At 43.9% G+C, this 17744-nt stretch overlaps 1 protein-coding gene across 2 annotated transcripts in view; it reads right to left on the reverse strand.

Moving 5' to 3' along the window:
* Positions 1-2638: 2638 nt before the first annotated feature.
* The window catches only part of slc9a8 (solute carrier family 9 member 8), a 194121-nt gene continuing 179015 nt past the window's right edge, over positions 2639-17744 (reverse strand). For both annotated transcript variants that reach the window (XM_084461744.1, XM_084461743.1), the window contains 4 exons: positions 15870-15981; positions 14555-14775; positions 12769-12915; positions 2639-4433 (listed from right to left, as the gene is read on the reverse strand). In XM_084461744.1, coding sequence (XP_084317870.1) covers positions 4320-4433; positions 12769-12915; positions 14555-14775; positions 15870-15981 — 594 coding nt within the window. In that variant the 3' untranslated portion in view covers positions 2639-4319. The remainder of the gene's footprint in view (positions 4434-12768; positions 12916-14554; positions 14776-15869; positions 15982-17744) is intronic.

The following is a 17744-nucleotide window of genomic DNA, read 5'->3' on the forward strand; positions in this document are numbered from 1 at the left end:
TTCCTTCCATCCTTCCCTTCCCTTCCCTTCCCTTCCCTTCCCTTCCCTTCCCTTCCCTTCCCTTCCTTCCATCCTTCCTTCCTTCCTTCCTTCCATCCATCCTTCCTTTCCTTCCATCCTTCTTTCTTTCCTTCCTTCCTTCCATCCATCCTTCCTCCTTTCTTTCCTTCCTTCCTCCTTTCTTTCCTTCCTTCCATCCATCCTTCCATCCATCCTTCCTTCCTTCCCTTCCTTCTTTCTTCCTTTCCTTTCCTTCGATCCTTCACTCCTTTCCTTTCCTTCCTTCCTTCCATCCTTCCTTCCATCCTTCCTTCCCTTACTTCCATCCTTCCTTCCTTCTTTCTTTCTTTCTTTCTTTCTTTCTTTCCTTCCTTCCTTCCTTCCTTCCTTCCTTCCTTCCTTCCTTCCTTCCTTTCCTTCCTTCCATCCTTCCTTCCTTCCTTCCATCCTTCCTTACCTTCCTTCCTTCCTTCCTTCCTTCCTTCCTTCCATCTTTCCTTCCTTCCATCCTTCCTTTCCTTCCTTCTTTCCTTCCTTCCTTCCTTCCTTCCTTCCATTCCTTCCTTCCTTCCTTCCTTCCTTCTTGCTTTCTTCCTTTCTTTCTTTACTTGCTTTCCTTCCCTTCCTTCTTTCTTTCTTTCCTTCCTTCCCTTCCTTCCTTCCTTCCTTCCATCGTTCCTTCCTTCCATCCCTTCCTTCCATCCTTCTTTCCTTCCATCCTTCCTTCCGTCTTTCTTTCTTTCTTTCCTTCCTTCCATCCTTCTTTCTTTCCTTCCTTCCTTCCATCCTTCCTTCCTCCTTTCTTTCCTTCCTTCCTTCCTTCCTTCCTTCCATCCTTCCTTCCCTTCCTTCTTTCTTTCTTTCCTTCGATCCTTCATTCATTTCCTTTTCTTCCTTCCTTCCATCCTTCCTTCCTTTCTTCCCTTACTTCCATCCTTCCTTCCTTCTTTCTTTCCTTCCTTTCATCCTTCCTTCCTTCCTTTCCTTCCTTTCCTTCCTTTCCTTCCATCCTTCCTTCCTTTCCTTTCTTCCTTCCATCCTTCCTTTACTTTCTTCCTTCCATCCTTCCTTCCTTCCTTCCTTCCTTCCTTCCATCCTCCCTTCCATCCTTCCTTCCCTCCCGTCCTTCCATCCTTCCTTCTTTCTTTCCTTCCATCTTTCCTTCCTTTCCTTTCTTCCTTCCATCCTTCCTTCCTTCCATCCTCCCTTCCATTCCTTCCTTCCTTCCTTCTTGCTTTCTTTCTTTCTTTCCTTGCTTTCCTTCCATCCTTCCCTTCCTTCTTTCTTTCCTTCCTTCCCTTCCTTCCCTCCTTCCATCGTTCCTTCCTTCCTTCCATCCCTTCCTTCTATCCTTCTTTCCTTCCTTCCTTCCATCCTTCCTTCCTTCCATCCTTCCTTCCATCCATCCTTCCTTCCATCCTTCTTTCTTTCCTTCCTTCCTTCCATCCTTCCTTCCTCCTTTCTTTCCTTCCTTCCTCCTTTCTTTCCTTCCTTCCATCCTTCCTTCCTTCCATCCTTCCTTCCTTCCCTTCCTTCTTTCTTTCTTTCCTTCGATCCTTCATTCATTTCCTTTCCTTCCTTCTTTCCTTCCTTCCTTCCTTCCTGCCTTCCTTCCTTCCTTCCCTTACTTCTATCCTTCCTTCCTTCTTTCTTTCCTTCCTTCTGCCCGGAGGTCTTCATGGTGGAGTCAGGTAGGTGGCCCGGAGAGGGGTACACTGTCCCCGACTGGCTCTGACATGAGGGGGTAGAGTCTCATCACCACGCCACGGGCCCCACAACTCAACCCCTGAGTGGGCTAGAGACACAGTCTTCATTGGTGGATGCATTGAAATTGCCCAGAGGTCACTGTACTGTCCCCGACTAGCTGTGACCCAAGGGGGCGGGGCCTAACCAGCACACCACTATCCACGCCACGGGCCCCACAACTCAGCCCCTGAGTGGGCTAGAGACACACGGTCTTCACCGGTTGAGTCCGGTAGGTGGCCCGGAGAGGGCTACACTGTCCCTGACTGGCTCTGACCTGAGGGGGCGGAGTCTCACCCCCACGCCACTATCCACGCCATGGCCCCACAACTCAGCCCCTGAGTGGGCTAGAGACACATGGTCTTCACCGGTGCGGGCGGGTAGGTGGCCCGGAGAGGGGTGCACTGTCCTCGACCAGCTCTGACCTGAGGGGGTGGAGTCTCACCACCATGCAACTGTCCACGCCACAGACCCCACAACTCAGCCCCTGAGTGGGCTAGAGACGCACGGTCTTTGCCGATGGGTGCATGGAGATTGCCTGGTCCATAGTAGTTTTAGCAGTAGCTGTTACATACAGCTGCAGCAGCTAGCCCACCTCACATTTTCTCCAGGAAATGTACTTTCTAGTTTCATTGTATTGTTGTAGTTTATTGTATTTTGACTCAGGTTTTATTGCCCTGCAAAGCACCTTGTATTGCAACTTTGCATGAAAGTGAAAGGCGCTATATAAATAAAAATTGTTTTGATGCATGTATGATCAAGGTGTTTTGCAGCATGTCAGCATCATCATGCTAATGTAACATCTGAGTAACACAAAACATCTGAATTAACACATCAAATACCTTTGGCCAAGGTTGTCTACAAACTATTTAATTTATTTCAAATAAAACTTCCATCAACATCATTTTAGAATGAAAAATAGAATAAAACCCTTTATCCCAGCAACATAAAGATGATCCAATTAATAAATAGAAAACAAGATAAATAGATAGAGCTTCACAAGACAAGACACTCAGACACTCCCTGTGACTGTTTCACATTAAACATATTTCAGAACCTGCTAATAACTGCTTAGAATTCATATTTAAGTTTGATAACCATTCCACAGGTGGGTACTAAGACACATTGCTAATTTATTTGCAAACAACAAAAAAGGTCAAATTGAGTGAAATGTGTTCTTATATTGAGTGAAGTGTTCTTATACTGAGTGAAACGTGCTCTTATATTGAGTGAAGTGTTCTTATACTGAGTGAAAAGTGTTCTTATATTGAGTGAAAAGTGTTCTTATATTGAGTGAAACGTGTTCTTATATTGAGTGAAAAGTGTTCTTATATTGCTTTACAAGAGAAATCTCTCCCCAGGAGGTCCCTTCTTTTCCCTTCAAACCCTGTTATGTTAAAGTTACCTTTAAGAAAATTTAGTACAATCTTGTGAAAGTGGTACTTGGCTAATCACCCTGCCAGTGTAGCATGTAGTCTCAAAGACTACTAAAACCAGTTCTACCTCACAGCCATGAAGAATGCTGCTTCTGATGTGGCAACTATGTTACAGTATATATAATTGATGGTGTAACCATGCGCTAATTCAGTAATAAAATGATTCAAGTTACTGTCACCTGAGCATAGACTGGGATAACAGGACTGTGTGATTATAAGATTGTGAAGTGGAATTTAAGTGTGTTGTAGAGTAGTTACCTAGATAAGTAGTAGAAAGTCAGTAGATATATGACTGCTGAAGGTTGGCCAGTTGATTATTTCCCCAGTGGCTTTCATCTTATTTGTTTAGCATTCTATGAAATGAATGTATTGAAATTGTAATTAAGATTGGAGATCTATAGTAAAATAACTGGTGTCCTGAGAGGAGAAGCATTTGATAGTGATTAATAGTTTAGTCTTGGTCAAAGCGTATTACCTTTCCTCTCACAACACTACTAGTTACACTTTTGCTCCCAAAAGGGTCCCCAAAAATTGTGGATAACAACACGTCACATGCTAGGGTTATCCCCAAAAGAACTAGAAGCATACTCCAAAAAGAATCAGGAAGGGGCCAGGAGTAGGGAGTGATCTGCCTTACATGTGTTGTCTTGTGGGTGTCGCTGGATAGAAGACAGGCATTGACATTGAACCAATGGCTATGTGGGGGAGATTCTCCCGCTCCCCATAGAGGTCAGTGTAGGCCACTTTTGTAGCACTTGTTTCCCAGACCTTCCTGTGACAGAAAGTCTGGGGCACCGAGTCTAGTTGCTGGCTAGTTCAAATGGCACAAGGGAAGCCTTAATTCCAGTTTCTCTGCCTTAACATTCCAAAACACTCCATGTTCTGTTAAGGCCCTGGTTGGCTCAGGTAAAATGATGTGTTCCAGTGTAGGGGGGTTTATGCTAGTGGTGTTCAATGAAAGATCTTTCAACTGGTACAGTCCACAGTGGTCACTAGTGGTGACTGGTCACTATTCCATAGACGACAAAGAGGAAGGTACTCCTCTGGGACACAACCTTGTCTCTCGTCCTGTCAGGTACCCTGAGCTCAGGACACATATGGTCCTGCTCCGAGCTGTTGAGTGAGTGGGACCAGTCTAGTTTAGAGAAGCTCAGGTTCATCCTCGTCATCCTCAGATCCTGAGGGTCCCTGTCGAACTTCCTCGTACCATTTATTGGTCAAGGTCTTCATCTGGATACGTCCATGTAAGAGGTCCTGAAAAATAAAAGCGTATACATTTCAGGGCTTGACATAAGTGATGGCTCGCTTGTGTCTTCAACACCTCTGGGCCAGTGGATGACTCTTTTCAATAGCTCGCTTGGGCCAGTGCGAATGTTCTATATTTGTAAAATGATATATACAAAGATTACATTTGCTTACATATCACATTGCTGAGAGATTCTCAACTAGGCTAAGGCTATGAATCATTTTGGAAAAGAGACAGGCACCCAGCCTGCAGTCACGTTCCACAGACAAGCAGAGAACACGGAGGGAGACACCCCAGCTCCTCTCACTCATTCGTGTTAGCATAAATAACGTTTTGAGCACTGAGTGTAGCATTTCAGAATGGTTGCAGTTCCAGACAGCTGCCATCTGATTTCTATAAAATGCTTTCCATGTATATCCTGTTTAAGTATTGGCAAAATTTGGCTATATCTTCCGGCCAGGCCAGTGGATACAATCAAATTCAACTATATGTCAAGCTCTGCATTTAGAATACACATACAGTAGGTAGGTTTTCGGCAGGATGAAGCAGGAGAGTGAAGTGAATGTGATAAGATTCACCTGTTCCTCTACTTGTGATTATATACTTTCCTCTCAGCTATTGGTGGTAGAGGCAGTGTGAATAGGTAGGTAGGCAGATAGTCCTTTATTGATCTCCGAGAGGAAATTACAGTGTTAAAGCAGCAGTATACTGTACAAGAAATGCAATCAAGACTAACTACAAATTTAACTACCAATTTACAGTAGATATACAATAATCCAAATATACAAGAGTGTAACAAAAAATAGAAAAGTGTAAATAGTAGATGGCCAGCAGTTTGGCCATTATTCATCTCCCCGCCACCTCAGTCATTAAGTTCAGGCTGACCCACAGGCTGAATGTTTAATGAATGTTTCACCTTTATACAAGAGTGAGTGAAAAAAAAGAATGAAAGCCCTGGTGGAACACAAGTAAAAGTGATGGTGGGTTCATGGTGCTTCAGATGAGCCTTGATTAAGGAAGCTTGTGACCCCTTTGCGCAGATTATCTGACACGTGATTAGGACATGAACTCTGGCAAGGAAAGGAACTCTGCTGGGCAATTGCTGGTGCCAGCAGGGTTCAAAACTAAATTTTTCGGACTGTGACATCAGCACATGATATGTGTACACCAATGTTTTGCCAATACATGCCGATAATGACACTACATGAAAATGGGATTTTTGTCATTAAGCAGTACTGTATATTGCAGTGGGAAGTGCAGATTTCACAGGAATTTGTAGGCAGCACAGAAACTCTGCCAGGAACTTGACAGTCGACCCCCCAGCTCCTAGGCCTAGGTTTTCACATGGAAATAAGAATGCTGTGAGCTATACAGATGTAAATCAGGGTAGAAGGGGGAATTTGAGAAAGAGAAGGGGGGAGGGGGAGGGGGGGGACAGAGAGACAGAGAGGAGAGTGAGCATGGGAGATGAGAGAAGTGAGAGAGGAGTTACACCATTCTAAGAAAATCTCTGGTATAAATAGATCAGGCTTAGTAATTATATGGTAAATGGACTGCACTTATATAGCGCTTTTATCCAAAGCGCTTTATAATGGCCTCTCATTCACACACCAATGGTGAGAGCTGCCATGCAAGGTAACCTGCTCATTGGGAGCAATTAGGGGTTCAGTGTCTTGTCCAAGGACACGTCAACATGTGGACAGGAGAAGCCGGGAATCGAACCACTGACCCTACGATCATTGGACCCGCTCTACCTCCTGAGCCACAGCCACTCAATTACTGTATAAGATCCAGCTATTTTGCTGTTGAGAAGACCCCTCATTATGCTATCTTTGCTTGTTTTTAATGAACCAAACCAAGCTGGCATAATGCTGCACCAGTGTGTGATTTTAGACCCTGTCCACACAAACACTGGTATTTTTTTAACTGGGCATTTTTGTGCATGGCTGGCCAGCCGTGCAGCTAGTATAGCGTTTGTCGGGTTGTCACTCCCTCCCGCCCTCCATCCCTTACTTACTCCCGACAATGTTGGCCAGCATCTCTCTGTTGGCACCACAAGAGGCAGTAGTCCCAGCACACCAAAATCAAGAAGGACACCAAAATCAACCTGCCGAGCTCCACTGCACAAGTAGAGAAGTGGTCAGAGCACTGGACTCCCATCCGGGAGAGCAGGATTCAAGACCCAGTGGGGATGACTTTATGGGACTATACCCCAAACTTCCACATGTTCATCCTTTCACTGCAACCTTTACCCCTTGCCCCTATAGGTCAGATCCTGTCCCAACCCTTATTTTAACCCCAATTAATGTTATGGAAGCTGCTACTAGTTGTTGTGAACTCTTGAGCTAACTGGCTATCCCGCTCTTATTGTGCTGGATTAGCATTGGAAGCATTGGAATTGATGTGTCTAGGCGCCAAGACCTACCTTAATTTATCAGACATTATTTCATGTCATTTCAATTCACAGCTATTTCAGTGGCATGACTAGCTTCCGTTCTACCAGTCCTGAACAGAAACAAGCCAGCCACACACATAAGCCAGGCTGGACTTGGCCTGGTTCTACACAGTTTGGCCTTCTGTCCACATGCAAAGGGCGTTCTAGGTCACTGAAACCGGACTTTTTTGAAAACTCTGTCCAGGGTGAACATTTTTAGAAACTCCACTTTCAGTGTAGTCGTGTTGTGCATGTCAACCACACAATCTGCAGCTCTCGGTTACCAACATGCTGTTCCTCTTGTGTTTTCTCCTGGTGAATAAAGGGCTAAAAATCAAAGTTGGAGTGGAGCAGAAGTCCAAAAGTGAAGTCAAGTTTTAGTTTAAAGTTGGCGGTATATGAGAAAAAAAAGGAAAAAATCATTGAATCCCTGGTTTTAGGTACAGCCCTATAAACTTTATTTCAGACTTGGGTACAGAATAAAAAAACACTGGAAATGATGTTAAACTCTTGTTAACATCAAGAGCATAAACCCCCTGTGCCAATAGGTGGTGAGCACTTACATGAGATTCCCCTTGTTGGGAATGGCAGACAGTTGACAGGTGGGGGTTTTCAAGTGGGCACCGCTCATCCTCAAAAGTTTCCCCTTGCTTATGTTTTTCCACCACCCTTCTGTTTTCCTGATCTCTTGGTGTTATCTTGATGTTCTTGGAGCCCAGCAGCCCTCTGCTTGAGCCATAACCACTGGCTGCTTCTTTCATTCACTACTGAATGTTGTTCCTTCAGCAATGTGATGGTAGAAGACACCACAAATCCTCTGCATCTCACTTCAACCAGATAGACCTCTGCTGCTAGCTCTGTGTAGCGTAGTTTCTAATGATCATAGGCCTCCTCGACCGAGTCCTCCCATAGGACTGTGAGCTCTATGATGTAAGCAGACTTCAGTGTAGAGGACCAGAGTACCAAATCCGGCCTGAGGTTGGTAGAAGCAAATTCAGGTGTACAGATTAGCTGCTGGCCAATGTCCACTAGGATCTTCCAGTCGCAGGCTCTGCATAGGTGTCCTCTCTCTGGCTTGGTAGAAGATTGTTTGGGCCTTTTCTGTCCTTCTCGGACGAAAGTTGTTTCATTCAGGGGATTGGTTGCTCTCGGGGGCAAGGAGTTTTAATCACTACCTGCTTGTTCTCAAGAGCTGATGCCAGGCTCTTGAGGACCTGATTGTGCCGCCAGGTGTAGCGACCTTGCGTGAGACTAGTCTTGCAAACTGCCATGATTTGTTTGAGAGTCACTGGAGTTGGGCAGAGGGCACAGGTCAGATCCTCGCCAAACCACTGATGGAGATTCTTTGGTGATGGAAGCATGTCATATATAGCTCTGATCATAAAGCTAATCTTGCTTGCTTCCATTTCCCATAGATCCCTCCAGCTGATCTCTCCTCTCCACACCTTTCCACCGCACTTCTTGCTGTCTCCTCCTGTCAGTGGTTTGTTTGCCACAATGCCAAAGCCCGCTCTTCCCTGCTGGACTTGCCCCACAATGTCTCTGTGCCTCAGGGCTGATGTAGCTTGCTGCACTGCGTCGGATCGTGTCCATTTCTGCCCAGTTAATAGTGGTGGTGCAGCATTGCTGATGGTCTGGTCTTTGGAGTCCTTCAGTGTCATCTGGAGTCTTACTTTAGTGCCCTTATATTCCTCCATAAAACATGTGAGAGATAGTTCATGGACCCTTTTGCTGTAGAGACCAATGTTACTTAGACATCTCGGGACACCAAGCCATTTCTTCACGTACAGTATGAAGTATCGGTTTGCTCCATCTTCTCCCCAGTTGTTATTGGGACTTCATAGACAATGAGTGGCCACATTATCCGGGGGAGGAGACCATAGTGTAGGCACCAGGGGCCGGTTGCACAAAACATCTTAAGTTAATATTTCCCTTAAGTTCTGACTTAAGGTTTCCTTAAAATAAAATCTGTTGCACAAACACCCTTAAGTATTCCCCTTAAGGTTTCCTTAAGATGTCCCTCAAATATTTAAGGTTTTCTACTTATCTCGGTATAATACTTAAGGAGTCCCTTAAAGTCAGTTAAGGTGTTGCACAAAAGACCTTAGCAAGCAAAATAAGGGAAAAAACATAAGGGACCTCTACCCCAACCTTAGCTAAGTTATGGCTGCGTTTATGAACATAAACAATGGAAATCGAGTCCCAAGAAGAGTGTTCCGCGACAGGGAGAACCCACTAGACACTCTTAGTGAGGAACAACTGATATTTAATTACAGATTTGATCGACAGTCCATTTTTGACTTGTCCGACCGCCTGGGCTTGGACCACCCAACCTTCTGAAGCTATGCGCTTCCAGCCCCGTTACAATTGATGATTGCGCTCCGATTTTATGCGACGGGATCTTTTCAGTCGGTCCTCGCAGACATTATTCATGACCACCGTTCTACTGTGTGCCATGTGGTTCACCGGGTATCAAACGCCCTTACCGGTCTGCTGGATGAGGTGGTCAACTTCCCATCTAAACGGGAGGAGGATGCGGTACCGGCGCACTTTTTTAATGTTGCCGGCTTCCCGAAAGTGTGCGGGGTGATAGACGGGACGCACATCAAGATTCAAGCACCCACCCAGTACGAGGAGCAATTTATTAATCGGAAAAATCAACACTCCATCAACTTTCTCTTCCTCAGACCAGTTCGGCTTTCTCTTTTTCTCCTCAGACATTTTCCCCAGCGTCTCAGGACGTCCCAGTGTAGTGTTGTGACAGATAGCCGGTCACGTGCAAGCAAACCAATGGTCACCATGGAAACTACAATTTTACTGCTGTAAAATCTCTTTCCTTGTACAAAAACCCTTAACGTTTCCCCTTAGCTAAGGAAACCTTGTAAGGGATTCTGTGCAACACCCTTAAGTAATTCCCTTAACTAAGGGGAAATTAACCCTTCAGGGTAATACTTAAGGGAAAAACTTAAGATGTTTTGTGCAACCGGCCCCAGAGCTTCAGTTTTCCAGGAAGCAAGGTCTTGTTGATGTTCTCCAGACTGTTGATGATGTCCTGCCTAAGTTGTTGCACCTACCTGCTCTTTGTTCTTGAGGCTTGCACTGTACCATCTGCCCAGGCTTTTGGCAGGCTGCTCGGACATTGTTGGTATTGGGTTGTCATCGATGCAGAACGTTGTTTCTCCAAGCACCCCCTTAACTATAAGAGATGGAGGCTGTGTTAAAGGACAGTTGCAGGTCTTGGAAGTAGGTCTTGAAGAGCGTAAAGATGGGCTCTGGTACTTAAAGTTGAAGGATTCCCAGAGGAATTTGTGGGGAACTGAGCTATATGTGTTGGCCAGGTAAAAGACAGGACATAACATACAATAAATTACATAGAAGAGAGCAATAAAATATCATGGTTTGAAATGTATATTAATGTCTTACACCTGTACCAATGTCTCCAATGGGATTGGTAGTGTGTAGTACTAAACCTTATGTTTGATAAAACCAAGATGATTTCATTTTCAGACTCATTCAGCTGGCAAATAAAGGTATACATGAGATTTCTTAACACAGTTGTGATGATCACGGTATCATTTATGTGAATCGGGGTTCCACTCCATAAATATGCAGGTGGTTTGTGATGCACACTCGTGGGTGACCCATGTTGTGTCACATGTGCCAATTATCCTGATTACGCCATAGCCTATAATTGTTAGCCTGGTGTCACCATCCTGATCACGTGAGCTCACATTCTGCTCTCCACTGATCAGTCTGAACTTCTCCCCCTCCACATCAATTTACATAAATCACATTTTTAACTGGAGCAATCAGGGACCTGCGTTCTAACTGCTGTTCTGCCCTCCAGTGAGGAGGCAGCCCGACTGGTTCCCGTAGTTGATGTGTGAAAATACAGAAATACAGGCCGTTGGGAAAACAGTCTTCCGAAGCAAAGAGCGATAGGTTAACATTAGTAGAATAAACACAGCTATAAGTGCAATTATTGAAGATATAGACTTAATAACAACAATTAAACAAGAACAAGAATATGCACTAGCGGAGTTTCTCAGACTAAAAGACGTTTTCGCCGTTCTTCTGACTGGATTTGCCAAACGTTTTGTTATGCTGATTGTCTGAAGGAAAGGTACAGTAAGTACTCCCGCACACTGAAATCTGGGCGGCTATAAGTCCAGACTGTATCACAAAGGGGACTTTTTTTGCAAGGAAGTCTGTTTTGCAGGCTATACGATTGTGCCACACAACATGCTTCGTCTTTTTTCTAGGCCCAGATCAGTGATCGAGAGAACCTTTGGAATGTTAAAAATGTTGTCAGATGTTTGGAGAGGCTGGGTGGTACATTACAATAGATAGTCAGGGTGTCCTGGTGCAACTGCGCAAAACTGTCATTGGGAAATTGCCATTCTATAGCGTTGGCACACTGGTATTTAAAGGGATGGAAAACAGGTTTTGTGTTTGGCCATATGAAACCAAACCCCCAACACACTCACGTGTATTTGATTAGCTTAAAGGAGTAGTAAAGGGAAAATGCATGTTTAGCCCTGTTTTAAGGTTACTTATGATCATATACAATGGTTCAGATCAAAACGTTGACAAAACTAGCACTTTTGAGAAAGTCTGATAATTGCTCTACCACCGTTTTGGTCATACAATGGATGTAGGTGGGCACCTTGAAAAATCTTTCAAAAACATGTTAAACTCTCGATTTCAAAGACAAGAAGCTCACCAAGGGGGTAATTGGTGTCCGTTGGTGTTCTGACATCAAATTCGCCGCAAAGTATAAATCCTGTAGGGTTTTATTGATCATTTTATGAAATCCATTGACTTGTATTGAAGTGACCTACGCTCTATGTAAGCACAACTAGCGATTCATAAAGACAGATTGATGAAAACAACCGTTTCGCGGAAGAAAATAGATTTTTAGAAACTGCATTCTCGGTGCCCCCACCACCGCCATTACATGGATATACTGGCTCGTGCTGGATTTTAAATTTCTTCTACATGCCTCCGAACTACACCAAAGTGATCTCGGTGAGTCAAACGCCTTATAATATGTCGTAAATAAGGTCCAGGTTGTCAAAAACTAGCATTGTCCTTTAACATGTTTTTTGAAAGATTTTTCAAGGTGCCCACCCACATCCATTGTATGACCAAAACGGTGGTAGAGCAATTATCAGACTTTCTCAAAAGAGCTAGTTTTGTCAACGTTTTGATCTGAACCATTGTATATGATCATAAGTAACCTTAAAACAGGGCTAAACATGCATTTTCCCTTTACTACTCCTTTAATCCAACCTCTTTTACAACTGTGCTAGTGGCGCCTTTAAAGCGCCACTATGTTGTTGATTTCATCTTAAAATATCAGTTTCAAAGTCGTTCTATTGGTGTGCTGGATTATTATAGCAAGAACAGCACCTCTTCCATTCCCACAGAGTGGTCCGGCGACCTGTATTTGCACTATGTAACTTTTGACTGCGAGCTGCGGTTTTCTCTCGCATGAACGTTCTGCTTTACCTTTAGCTCTCCTCTTCGAATTTGCCGGAGGACCCAGTTTTCCTCCGCTTGTCAGTTGTCAACAAATGCACATGAGAGGCGTAACAGGCGTCTCTCAGCATTTTACGACAATGGTACTGCAGTTGTAATGCCTCTAGTGGCCTTTAGGGGCTGCTAAAGTCCACAAAACTGGGCCGCTACATAATGGGTCTTTAAGCTCCACAATCTTCACTTTTTCATCTGCGTTACCAGCAGCATTGGATTTTCATAAAAAATACATCACAAATACAGACACACACACACGCACGCACACACACACACACACACACACACACACACACACAACAAAAACGATACAAAATACATACTGTGAACACACACACACAGCATCTACACCCATAAACACATTATGCACCTACCTCCTGTGTGAGTCTGCGGGTGAAGAAGGGGTTGAGGTACTTTGCATCGAGCCACATGAAGCCCTTCAGGTCTTGTCTCTGGTAGATATGAGCCTCATACTCCTCCTCTGTCAGCTCAGACAGGTGCTCTGACTCAATGGCATTACCCTTGAGAGAGAGGGATGGAAGGAGAGGGGAATGGAAGAGAACAAGGGTCAATGGAGAGAGGAGGGAAAGAAGGGGGAGGGAGAGAGTTTCTGGTCTTTGCTGAGTGGTAGAAATGTACACTTGTGTTGTCAAGAGAGCAAACCTTATGTTCCCAACCTCAGTTTTCCAGGACAGTTGGTCAGAGAGATGGTCAGCCACCAGCACCATGGAGCAGCGGTGAAAGTCTAACACTTCAATTTCTCATAGAAATGTACCTATTTAGCTATAGGCTAGATCTATTTAAAGCTACATACTATGTCTAAACTCGAGCTGGCTAATATATCTAGACTATGCTTCTACTCCTTAACTACTCCTTAACATATATACTTGTATAATTGTATAGTTATTTATATTCCTACAGACTGAATGTAGGCGGGTACCTATCTTATTCTTTACAATACTATACACCTTTCTGTATTGTTTTCAATGCTAAAATGCCTAATTTCCCCCCTGGGGGGATCAATAAAGTCCGATTTGATCTTCTCTTAGCCAAGAAAAATATACCTGTGAAGTTGATTGCTACAGCTTGTAAATCACCAATTTGATTGCTAGGCTAACTGGCTAGCTATCTTTCAGATGCTCATTCATCAATGTTTACACCAAGCCGATTTTTATACTATGGCACACATGGGAAAGGCACACTGCTGCCGCTTCATTCCATTATTCCACCCCTTCACTGGTTGCCCCTCCACTAACTTCCATATACTTTACGTGAGTGAACTGACAAAATTTGACAATTATGCGTATTCTGTATTGTGTTTAACTTTTGCCAGTAGCCTTAGATGTTTGCCTTAGTCCAACTGTGTGACCATATTCAGGCCCAGTAGCTAATGCAAGAGTGTGATGTGTAAGAGCAAAACTGAAAGAAGGCTGAAGCCTAATTTATGGTTCTTGAAAAGTGTTGCTCGACAAAATGTTGCTTGACAAAAACAAAAATGTCACTCGACATCTACTGTAGCATTTATGCTTCAGGCGACAATTGTCGTCTCCATGGCATCAGTGACCCAGAGAGTTTTGCCTGTTTACCACCCAGACAGCTAAAAGTGGAGACTTAACAAATTTTATGATTTGTACGGCAACATAGACATATTTTAATATGTGGGTGTTCATCAATGATTACTAATCGGCCAGTGTCTGTTTAGAGTCATTTTAATAGACTCGGTAGAAGTAGGCTAGTACTTTCTTGATACGATGTGTCTACACGGATAAGGTCTGAATGGAGAACTGATTGTGACTGTCAGCATGAGCATAGCTATTTCAGCTTTGATTATGTTATGAATGAGAGAAATGGATAAAGAAATGAGCTTTTGATATTTCGGGATGTCTGCTTTGATCACAGTCCATTGCGTCCTTCCACACAGTTAACACACTGGTAACATAGCTATATACTTGTAACATTAGCTAGTGTAATGTTATGAGTTGTAGTTAGCTATCTAATTCTATTGCTAGTCCACTAACTTAGCTAACGTTAGCTAGTGCTGTCGTCTGTCACTTGCTGATCTGGATAGCTAACAGTATAAATAGTTAACTTTAGCTTGGTTGTAACTTTAGCTTAGCTTGCCAAATGTTCTACTCACCCCTGTATATCTTTATGTCTTACCATTTTTTCTGTCTTGCTGAGGTTAATATCTTTCTTGCTCTTGCGTCGTGACTGGCTCTCCTCGATGTCCATGATGCGGATGAGGGGCATGGTCCCACCCCCCATGAGGAGGATTGTAAAGAGCACAATGACAATAGTGGTGGTGCCAATCAGCTGCCGCTTCTCTATCGGCTCCAGGCCCAGGTGGAGGCTCAGGGCATAGGGGATGGCACCTCGCAGACCTGCCGGAGGGAAGACAGAGATGGAGGGTTAGACGGATGGATGGATGGAGCGAGGGACAGAGGGGAGGGAGAAATAGAGAGGTGATAGATATGAAGGGGAGAGAGGAAGAGATGCCAATGGAAGGAGAGGACAATGCAAATTATAATACAGAAGGCTGTGGCAGTATTATTTGTGCTGTAGATATGGCACTGAGATATCCCTTGAAGCTTATAAGGATCTGACAGTGTGAGTAAAGCCTTGTTTATGGTACAAATTGTGTCTGTGGTGTCTGCGGTGTTTTCAGCAAGAACTAGTTCTCTGCACATTATGCCTTCTCTGTCTGTTTTTCGGTGCCCACGTTCAGTCCCATAAACTAGCAATGCTCACACACAAAATATCAGTAGTGCAACAGAAAGAGCCAGAGAAAATGCAAGACAACCAACCATCCTGTAGGCTAAGTGTGGGGAGGATCTGCGTTGTTACAAAAAATGTAAGGGTGGGGGGAGGTCTGTAGCCTAGGTCCAGACATTCGAAGTCGCCAACTTCCAAGTTGACTGATTCTTGATCTGGTGTTGCTACATGAAACAGCCATGTCTCTGAGTAAAAAATGATCAATAAAATGAGTGCCGCGGGGGACGGGGAACAATTAGCCAATCACAAGGGCGGGACTAACGCCGTTAGTTAATTGTCGAGAGTTATCAAGCTGTGCGGCGGACCCAAAGAGGAGTAATAACAATGGCTGTTCAATGGCAATTAAAGAGTGACTAATAGTAACAATTACTTTGAAATATTAACAGTACTCTGCATTGAAGGCATTTATTCAAAGGGGAGATGTTCTTTGCATTCTCGTTTCGAATTAAATTTACGTTAGATTCAGGCGGATATGTTGGGCTCTAGTGATTGGTTAGGGAAATTCTAATCTCCCTCCCCCATGGAAATTGGTTCCAGTGGAAGCAATGTCAGACCGAAGATCTCAACGGAGTGTAACGAGTTGATAATTCGGTATGATATGAGGCTAGGAGGTCTGTGCTCGGACTGCCATTTAGCTACACAGACCGCACAGTATTTTGCTTAAGTGATCCTGATCCAGACCGAGACCCACACCCATTCTTACCACTGAACCACATAATGAACATCATCTTGGGTGTGATCTTGTGGTCTCGAAAGAAGTTGAGCAGGAAGGACAGAGGGAAGATATTCACTGCTCGACCCAACAGCACTAGAACCTAAACAGAGCCAAATGAGAAGACAAAATGAAATACTGGCCACAGAAGTAGAGGGTCAGATAAGAGATACAAACTGATAAATTATCCATGAACATCCCTGTCGATAAACAAATCCAGCAGTTTTGAAAGAAAGAAAAAAAGTATTATCTTTAAGCGGGACAAAAAAATAAAATCACAATAAAATTTGAACTTAATTCAGTGACAATACCTAACATGACACAATTGCAGAAGGCCGAAAACGTTGCCTGTGTACAAAATTGTGATAGCCTGTGTAAATACTGTATTTGTGATTGAGCATTGGTGTTCCCATACAGGGCACCAATGGATTCCAATGGATTTTGTAGCAAATATAGCAGGGTAGCTTTCTGTTGAGGCATGCATTGTAAGGTTAGGTGTCCATGTGTTGTGTTCCTTAAATAACCTCATTGGCTAGTTCGGCTGTCTGCAAAAAATCCCCCCCAACACACACCCCTGGACATTTTTTATTGTGGATCTATGGCGTCTCATTTATGTCAAAAGTCAAGAACGCGTAAAACACACTCACGGGCAGATTATGTTATTTCACACGTGCAGATATTAACTGCGCACTCGCGCGATATAAGTCCTCGCGCACAAATTCAACAACCGAGACTGATTGGGCCAAACACTTTTTCGGTACCATCTGGGTGGGCAAATTCAAGATGTGATTTTTTTATACCTATACATCCCTAGATTATGTTTTGATATGATAGACCTTTTGGTTTAGTAGCTTATGGTCACCTGCTAAAGGTATGGAGTGCTTTTGTTCAAAACCGGAGTTTTCGCAAAATAAGACTCTTGCCATATTTTGCTCCCCTTCACAAGATTCACTCATAGATCGGGCGGTGTGAATGCTAGAGACATGATCCCAATGGCGTTTTCATGTGCCCGGGTCTCCTGAACACGGGGAGATCAACCGCGAATCGATCAGACCTTCCTCCTCTGAGTTATGGTCACTTTTCCGCACCTACCCTCTAGTGAATGCCTAATTTTTGCGGTTTTCCGGGGGTATTGTGTGGTAGGTGCGCGAAAGTTACCACAGCTCAGCGTAGGGAGCTCTGATTGACTCGGGGTTTGTCTCTACGTGTTCGGGAGACTCAGCGCATAAAACCCATCCAAGATCATGTCTCTATCACAACCTCAGCCCGAACTATGAGCGAATTACGCGAAGGGGAGCAAGATATAGCAGGGGCCTTTTTTCGCTCCACCAGAAAAGTTGAAGACACTAAAACTTTTTACCTAATAGATACCTCCACGAAACCTCCCCAATTGATTACTCACATTGAGACAATTATGTTTTGTATAAAAAGTTTTTGAAAATGTTATGTTTAAATATGCAAATAATGCATCATATACATAAAATAATATTAATTTGCATATGTTTCCAGAACATTGGTCCACAAATTGGATGAAGCCAGAGCACCCCGGCCAGACCAGGTCAGGGTCTGACATGTCTCATGTCGAGTTGATTCTTCCCCTTATGCCAGAATCACTACGCCGCCAGCACCATAGTTTCCTGCTCATCCCTTTATCCTCTGGTTTTCAGGTAGTTCTCTGATGCCATCGCCTGTGAGACCAACAGCTCCAGCAGTGTTGCCATCAAGCTCTGCAGATGCTGGTATGCTGAATTTTGTGAACTACTTCATGCTGCATGTAAGGATATACTTTGAGCTGAATATCCATTATGGGACCGTACAATTACTTATAGCCACATCTGTGTTTAATATCCAGACTTCCAGAGGATG

This window comes from Borostomias antarcticus (genome assembly GCF_949987555.1).
Source record: "Borostomias antarcticus genome assembly, chromosome: 3".
NCBI lineage: Eukaryota > Metazoa > Chordata > Actinopteri > Stomiiformes > Stomiidae > Borostomias > Borostomias antarcticus.